Raw genomic sequence first — 9,524 nt, 5'->3', positions numbered from 1 at the left:
CCTGCCAGGTATGGTTTTGTTGTATTCACTCTGTCCAGGGAGAACAAATTCTGTTCTCAATTGCTCAAGTGCAAGTATTGAATAATTCCATCGATGTACCTGACAGTTACAGATTTCTCAGACGACTGTGTGGTTTGCTGCACTCTAATTGCCAATACTCTTAAATGCTTAATCCTGTGTCAATCAGCAGCACACAAGAGAGGAAGGCAGAGAACAGCAGCAGTCTCTGCCTTGCAGCAGATAACGACAAACGAGGGTAGAGCAAATGTCTCTGCTTAAAATGATGCTGTTCTAGATAACCTCAACTATTATTTATCCTTTGACTTTCTCTGTTAACTATTTCAGACCAGAAGCAGAAGCCAAATTTCACACACACACACACACACACACACACACACACACCCTATATATATATATATGCACCTGTAATTCCATGATACTTGTGTGGAAGTAGAAAAACCTGTTCTGCCACAGCATCATTGCCACAGGGGTTCCACATTCATGGGAATGTGCATGGGAAAAACAAGCTAAAATTACCTAATCTTAGTTATCTTCATAAGTCTCCCACAGCTCTCCAGAGATGGTTTTGGATGACAGCACACCTTTTGCAATGAGACTTTGTCTATTTCCACCTATAGCAAAAGCCATAGTAGCACTGAATGCCAACATCTAACCAGACTAAAGTTTTTTGTGGCCACTACTCCAAATGGAAGTAGATTTTTACAGTCTTGGAGAATTTAGATATTAGTCCTTCCACACTTTTTTCCCTACTCATTCTCCCTCTCAGGCATATGGAAGGAAGATGGCTATGAAAAGACATATCTAAAGAGGTATTTTCTTCATCCTGCCCCTGTTCTACAGGCTTTCCAGAGAAAATAACCATCTATTGAATTAATCTTTTAATCATTGTCTCTTCACGACATTTACTTTTTAGCATAAATGGATGTAAATATATTCATTCAGTGGCAAGAAAAAAAGCACAAAGGCACTTTGAAGTAGCTCTCAGGAAAGAAGATGCTGTATCTGTGATGCATGTTTTTGTTTCAATAAGAGATACCTAATACATACCATAAGACAATGCACTAAAACAGGACGCTACATGCTATAAATCCACATCCTTGTTTTCTGTCATTTAAAAATATTAAATATTACTCTAATGACACCATCTACTTTGACTATTATTTTGTTTGCAACTATTGGAGAAACAGCCAGAGAAAAAGATGGCTGGCTCCTAAAAGAGCAGCTAGGGGAGTTTCTTTCTTTAGAGCAGAAACACAGGAGGTTTTTTTTTCATGAAATGGTAAATGCTTTTCTGTAAAGAAGATTTCCTTAATGCGTTGGTAACATTTTTGTGATGGCATTATTAATGGCAAACAGTGATTTAGTGGAAAGTGTAAAAACAAAGCAATGGCCTCCAGAGATGTCACTTGAAGGCCTCTTGATTGATTTTACAAAGATCCCAAAGAACTAATCACCCTGTGTTCAAATCCAATATAATTTTTCATTCTTTGTAGAAATTTAAAGCTTTATGGGCTTAATTTATTCTGGAAACAAATAGAAAAGAATAGTGCAATAAAAGCCAGCTACAAAGTCTGGGGCACAATAACTATTGTTTCAAAGAAACATGAATCTTTCCACTATAATCTTAATAAAGAAACATATTTAGTAGGCACTGATCACTGTAGCTTGTCACCAAGTGTCTCCAATGACATGAGACTGATCTGAGGGTGAAGGTTATAAATACACCCCTTCCAAAGCAATTGCCTGCATCAGGCAGAACAAACTTGGTTTTGTTTAGCCTTTTGGTTTGTTTGGTTGGTTTTTTTTCTTTAGGTATATTATGTTGTAAAAATTACAACGGACTAATAATTATATTTCTTAACATATCACAATAGTATTTCTTGTATTTCTTAATGTATCTCTACTTTACAAAGCAACAGAAGTTTGCAGAGAGTGAGGCTCCCCATGTTTCAGAAAAAAACTCTCATGATTCCATATACTGTCCAGCAGTAAAGACAGGGGAAACCTTCACTGCAATTTCACTCCCTTCCCTGATAGCTGTGTAGCAAACGACTTTCAGAAGTTCCCCCTCCCCAGGACACAGCGTGTTGCCTACACTGGTGGGAAGGCTGCTCCAAAGTGTAAGGACTGAAAAAGGAAGCAGAACACCACTGAGAAGTGCATTAATGAATTTACAGCCCTTGATTTTGTATAGGTTCTAGCTTTTATCTCTACAGGTTACTCATTTTCAATAAATTGTCCACACACTTGATACGAAGATTATTTCACTAAAGACTTTGTGAAATAAAGTTCACTAATGACTTTGTGAACATTCTGTGTTCACGCCTTGTGACAAAACAAGAGTCTTTACATAACCTCCAACATTTTATGCAGCTTTTTTTTAGTTCCAGGTACCTCAGCTAACAGCATAGCTTACAGTCTCAGAAACTGTATGTGAAAAATGATCCTTCCACAAGGATTTAATCAATTAGAAAATGTTTCCTGGGTTTTCAGCTTTAATTTCTTTTTCTATCTGCCTTTTTAATGGTTCTTGCTATTTCATTCATAAGTATCCTAAATAATTCCTTTTCCTCTCTGCTACTGCAAAGATTTATTTTGTTAAGGATATTAAGAACTCAGTCCATCCTTTTTAATCCTTTTTACTTTATCTGCTTGCAATACCTTTGCTGAAACACCCAGAGCTATGCATGTTTTGCATGAACCTACACTCACATGGTAGAGAGAGTAGTCCTAACCAGTTTGTTTCTGCTTAGCTTAGATACCTTATTACATTTTTTTTTTTTTTTTTGGCAACAAAATCATGGCATGGTGAATATACCTAACCTTAAATATGAATAAGAAAATCTTTCCTGATTTTTCCTTATTCATAAATAAACACATAATTGTTTTACCTTGGTGCTGATCTTAAGGAAAAAAGAAAGAGAAGTATCCATAAGAAGTAAACCAAACATTCAAATTTTTTTTCAGCTGTAATCTTTGCAAGATCTCCAGTCTGTTCAGTTTATGATTTGGTCAGAAAATACTTTTATGCAGCTTCCAAAGTCTGGAAAAAAGAAGTCTCTTCAACATATACACGCATGTCACACATTTAAAATTTCAGCAAGTATGATTTGCACCTTAATTTCACTCTAGAAAGTATTTTTAAAAGGAAGTCACAGCTGTAATCAAGTGAGTGAAATTTTGGCAGTAGTTAACCCAATTGGTATATGCACAGCTTTAGACACAACAATATTTTTAATGTATTTAGCTTGTATACATATACACTTCCCTTTTTTGCTTCCTTGCTTTTCTTCAAAAAGTGCCATCTCTATCCATGTGAAGTTATTTCTAAGAAAGTAGCAACGTTGAAGTCATGTGGGACATACACTCACTCTCCTGATGCAATAAATCACCAAGACCCGTGGCAGTGAACACCCTTACACAAAAAAAAAGTTTATCTAGGCCTGATAACAGTTCATGAACTCGAGATTAGGAAATGCAATGTTACATAATGTCCATGCACGTGAAGAATTAGAACAGCTCTGATCAGTCATTAATAGCTGGCTGACACTATTTTCTTGAACACTAGAGGGAGATCAAAGCAAAAGAATAAATTACCTAATACAGCACGGATACTAATTGCAGTTGTTAATAAAATTCCAAAGGATTGTGTGATGAAGATCCGGGTTTCTTAGCATCTCCAGTTTTCCTCACTGTTTTCACAGCTTGAACACGAGTGACTGAAAAAACACGCTGCTCCTGTCCGTGGGACTTTGGCTGACATTTTCAGACAAAGGAGGTCATTCTAAGCTGCACCAGGCAAGGGGAACCAAACTGAACAGATTACCTGGTGTCCCAGTGATAAAGCTTTGGAGGTAGCTAGAGATAAAAGCGTAGAAGCAAGTGCTGGTACGTTGGAGACTTTGGGGCTCTGAGCAAAGGTTAAGGCATTTCTAGTGAAAAATGAGCACCGATTTATATACTGAGTGGGTTGTGAAACACACTGTTTACACTGTGTCTGATACATAAACTCCTTATTCTGTTCTGTTCCTTCCAAATTACTTTTTTTTCCCAAAAATTTAGGTATATAGAACCAGGAATTCATACATTTCATGGTTCTGGAAAGAAATCATTGCCCCTACGTAACAGGCTCATTATCAGAGCTGTTTTGTGCAGCCCTAAAGCTAAAGAAACTACTCAGTACCCTTTCAGGTTTTATTTACCAACAGCTATTTAGAGAGTAAATACATCTTGGGGTCTCTATGATAAAAGGAATATGGCTTGCTATTAAAGCAATAATAGAATGTTAAAAAAAAGCCCCTGGGAAATTATACAGTATTAAGGTATATAATTTTTTAACCATATCTTCTCATTATAGTTCACAGCTGAAATTACTTTTATTGCTATTGCAGCTGACCTGGCCAGTTTATTTAATATTTTGGCATCGAGGGAAATGTGTTATTTATTTATTCAGCCAATTAAATTTTCATCCAATTAAAAATAAAAAAATCAAGAGCAGACCGATTATTCCCAGACTTTTCAGATGCTAAGTCATTGTATTTCTACAGCAGATAAATATGTATTTTAGTTATCAGCGGGCACAGGACACATGGGAGAGAGTTATGGTTTGTGCCCAAGGCTAATGCTCTGGAGTTCCCAGCATCTCCAAGGGATTCTCAGCCTTGCCACAAGCTGAAGGACTGGGGCTGGCTTTTAGCTGTGTAATATAAACCAGTGCAAACGTGCTTTCCAAGCAACAAGAGCATCATAAGGAGCCACTACAAAGATATACTTTTTTAGGAACTTTACTATTGCCATCAGTTCATTGCCCATTATACCAGCTTGGGAGACTGCATCCTGCTAGATAAACTGTTTCTGCATATGCAGTGTTACTGAGCTGTTGATTTCTCCATCCAGGATCTAATAGGTTGAATTTTTTGCTGATTTTGTTATCCAGCTGCATATGCAAATGTGTTTCAGATTTTAAGAATCTTTCATTGTCATTTATTGCTTTTTGACTGTTTTACATTTCTTGCTACAGTCAGGCAGAATTATTCTTAGACCATGAATGACCTCAGAAAGGTAAAATCCAAATTATTCAGGTAGTGATTACCAGGAAAACCTGAATTGTCCTATATGCCTTTTTTTTTTTTCTTTAGAACTGTAGCGTCCTATTTTTAATAGTTATGAAATGTAAGCCCTATCTGGGAAAGGTTGACTTTGCAGATACCTGCAAAAGATATATCTGAGGTATTTCAGAGAGTGAGTGGCATGGACCCTTCATCCAGAGAGTACAAATCAAACTGGCAAGGTACTGACAGGGGAGAGGGAATCTGTTGCATCCAAACTGTCTTTGGTATTAACACAGGAGTGTAAACATTTTTTTTCACTTTTTATACTTGTGTGAAAGGATCTTAGCTCTAGTTTCTGTAGACAGTAGAAATATGCATCCAGGCTCCAAGGGGTCTCCTTTTCCCATTACCTTTTAAGACACTGTTAAAGATCCAATATTTGAAAAATGCCTCTGCCTGAGTGAAGGTGAAGACAAGACCACATGCCAAAGCAAAAGAATGTGTGAGGTAGAGAGATAGAAAGAAATAGAAAAGGGTGAGGAGGGAAGAGAGGGAGAGAGAGGTCAAGCAGAAGACAGTCACCATCCGTGGATCCAGTGGCATCCTGGTGGTCCTTCTTCACCCTGGGCTTCTTGGTGCTGCGGGCCCAGAGTCATGTTTCTGGGGGTACCCACAGAAATGTTCTGGTATGTTCTGGTTTGTTATTCACCATGTTCACAACAGCTTTGCCTCTCGTGTGTAGTCTGCCTGCTCCTGCACTGCTTAGAACCACTAAACTACTCAATGCACACTACCTGGGAGATCAGTAGTGAAAACAACCCTGTGACTGTGGAACTTACTGCAGATGTATGATATAATGTCTGTTGTGCAGATCAAGCACTGGATTCATGACCCATGTAAAACACTGAATGCACAGATATTTCTGTCTGGGATATCTGAGTTTGAAATATGACTGTGCACCACACTGAAGGATCAGAAAAGGATATAATGGACAAGATCTTTGATGGAACCCTAATGGAATAGTGTGCAGTAGCCATGTATACATGCTGAAATGAAACAAGATGGTCTTTTTTGGCTTTATATTGATTGTTGGAAAACAACATTAAGTGATGTAATTATTCAGTTTATGGTAAATGCACCAAAGCACTAAATTCTCTACTCTTAGCTTGAAACAAAGTTACTGTAAAATTATAAGCACCAGATGTAATATACCATGCCATTCATGATATTATATCTTTTCAGCGAAGGAAACTTCATGTTTTTCAGGTAGATTTTTTCAGCAATATGACTATATCAGCAAAGAAGCATTCTTGAAATACATTTTTGAGAAAATAGCAACTTAATAAATGTTTACTAGCTGATACTCCTGTTTAAATCCTATTGAAATGAAGTTTTGTCTGAAGTGTCTGTGCTGACTTCCTATAAAGAGTGAAAATCTGTAACAGAGTGCTAGACTAGAAATCATTAGACTTAACTGTGACAGTAGCTCCAGGTGAGAATAGGAAAAACATATCATCACATAGACATTGTCAAGTTTTTTATTCCTGTTAGTAACTCCTCCCATCACATACTGACAGATGCCAGCCTAATTATCTTTGGGAACGTCCACGCATGCTGCAGTGCAATACAGTTTATTTTTCCCACTACACAGCCTGTGTTTTCAGATATGTATGGGTACTCTCCTGAATGCTTCCTCTTAAGTGGTCTAGTTTCATCAAATTTGTGATGGCTGGTGCTCCAAGCCTTGTTTGTATACAAAATAAATGAAACTTTTAACTTCTCCCATTGAAACAGTAATGTGGGTTATAATACTCAGCAACCCTGATTATGAACAAATGTCCAAAGAAATTTCAAGATTTACTGACATGAAAGTGTCAAAGAGAGATGGTTTAAACTTAAAAACCGAGGGGGAATAATGAAATTTTAGACTCCTTTAGGCTAAAAAAGACCTTTAAGATCATTCAGTCCAGCCATTAACCCAGCACTGCTAAGTCCACAGCTAAACAATGTCCCTAAGGGTCACATCCATACCTCATTTAAATAATTCATGAGATGGTGACTCAACAACTTCTCTGGACAGCCTGTTCCAGTGCTTGACAACCCTTTCAGTGAAAATATATCTGTAAAGAAGGGGACTTTCTAAATACCAAAACTGCATCTGTATTTCCCAAATTGGCTATGAAGACAAGAATAAAAACAACTCTTTCTTATTGTTTATGGGTCATATACAAGCTAAACTAATATCATATCAATTTTTACATTAATGAAAAGAGTAAAAAAGTCTATTCCTTTGGAAAGATTCCTATATGCTTGGATGTAGTTTAGATTTGGATCATTATGGAAAAAGGAAATGCTGAAATAATATTAAGGGGTTTAGATAGTTGTAAAATACAGGCAAGAAAAAGTTGTACTTTGGATCTTAGAAATACTTTCATGGAATCAAAAGATAGTTTCAATTCTAAATGAAAAGGAAGCCTCTCACTAACATCTAACATGCCTCTAAATACATCAATATTTATGAATGTTCACACCTAAATTGAGGGCATTTCATTGCACCATCAACAGTGTGGAGGTAAACATGTTATTGTTCTGAACAAGAGTTTATCTTGGCATTAGTTTTATTTGTGTCTAATAATGCTGAAAATCTTGTGAGAACTGCCAGGCTTTCTCAAAGCAAACAGCTGGGCCAGTAAAGATTGCCAAACTCTTCAAGTCAGTCAGATTAGTTCCAGTAAATGTGAGATGCACATTAGTAAAGAAAATTACACATATTTTTTAAAATCACTTTGAAGCTAAAAGAGAATTTACACTTTGATTCTCTTTAAGGTACAGTGAAGCCTTGAACAGCTCCTATTTAATCCAATTGTTTTTCTCTATGGTGATTAGAGATGTGTTTTAAACTGCAATAGATGATATTTCAAATATCTATTTTTTTGCCTCATATGCGTGGTCAATTTCTTCTTGATATTTATATTTCTACATGTCTTATTGTAGGAGAAATTTCAGACATTTCAGTTAAGTCTTAAAATTGTTCCAGATGAAGAAGAGAGCCTTGATCAAAAGAAGAATGGTCTGATTGACAGGTCAGCTTCACAATAAAGCCAAACCTGAAAAAGAAGCTACCCAGACTTTTTCCATGACCAGAAGAATGAGCACTGAGAGACCTTCCAACTTAATCAAACACCCAGGGCAGACAAGCATTCCATCCCTCGAAAACATAAGCGATTTTTCATTAAATATCACTGACTGCACCCAGATTGTGGTGCCAGAGGAAGTTTTTTTCACTGTTGCTGCCGCTGGGATACTGGAAAATCTACTTATCCTCATTGCTGTTGTGAGAAATAAGAATTTACACTTGCCCATGTACTTCTTCATTTGCAGTTTAGCCATTTCAGACATGTTGGGTAGCCTGTACAAAACTCTGGAGAACATCTTTATCATCTTGTGCAAAATGGGATACCTGACACATCACGGAGACTTCGAGAAAAAACTGGATGATGCCATGGATTCCATGTTCATCCTGTCTCTGCTGGGGTCTATTTTCAGCCTGCTAGCTATTGCAGCAGACAGATACATCACTATCTTCTACGCTCTGCGGTACCACAATATCATGACGCTGAGGAGAGCCTTGGTTATCCTGGCGATCATCTGGGCCTTCTGCGCCGGCAGCAGCATTGCCATTGCCCTCTTCTCCTACGAAGCAGCTACAGTCATTCCCTTCACCGTCCTGTTCCCTTTGATGATGTTTTTCATACTCTGCCTCTACGTCCACATGTTTCTCCTGGCTCGATCTCACGCCAAAAAGATCGCCTCGCTGCCCAGCAGCACCGTCCATCACAGAACTAACATGAGAGGTGCCATCACACTGACTATTTTTCTTGGAGTTTTCCTTTGCTGTTGGGCCCCCTTTGTTCTTCACATCCTCTTAGCAAGGTTTTGCCCACACAACCCTTACTGTGCCTGCTACATGTCCATTTTCCATGTGAATGGGACACTCATCATGTGCAATGCCATCATCAACCCTATGATTTTTGCGTTCCGAAGCCCAGAATTGCGGAGTACATTTAAGAAGATGTTCTACTGTCCCAGGTCGAGCTGCAACTGGTGAACACCTCATCAAAAATAAAAATTATAGAAGCATTTGTGGGGTGCGGTGCAACATCAGCGTGAAGAGTTAAAAATACCAACAATTACACCCAAAGCAATGCTATGCTTGTAGTATACTGCCAGAGATTTTTCAGAGTTACCAAATAATGAATAAAAAATAAGTAAGCATACAAATCTTGTCAATGAGACCTCCACACTAAGCTAATTCTGCTGATAATTTTCATTCAAGGGAAAAAAAAACTAAACAAATGTCTTAATTACCTTTTGTCCTTTCAGAAAAATCCAAACTCAAATCTGCATCGTGTTGCATTTCCTCAGATATGAGCAAATTCATTTTGTATCAAT

At 37.5% G+C, this 9,524-nt stretch overlaps 1 protein-coding gene across 1 annotated transcript; it reads left to right on the top strand.

The window, feature by feature from the left end:
- Window positions 1-8,220: 8,220 nt before the first annotated feature.
- On the top strand, window positions 8,221-9,180 carry MC2R (melanocortin 2 receptor; the record flags this gene model as incomplete). Its single annotated transcript, XM_084212606.1, has 1 exon — window positions 8,221-9,180. The coding sequence occupies one exon, from the start codon at window positions 8,221-8,223 to the stop codon at window positions 9,178-9,180; it is 960 nt and encodes a 319-aa protein (XP_084068732.1).
- Window positions 9,181-9,524: the final 344 nt, after the last annotated feature.

The sequence above is a fragment of the Fringilla coelebs genome, assembly GCF_963513975.1.
Source record: "Fringilla coelebs genome assembly, chromosome: 1".
Taxonomy (NCBI): Eukaryota; Metazoa; Chordata; class Aves; order Passeriformes; family Fringillidae; genus Fringilla; species Fringilla coelebs.
This window is presented reverse-complemented; position numbering and strand designations above follow the sequence as displayed.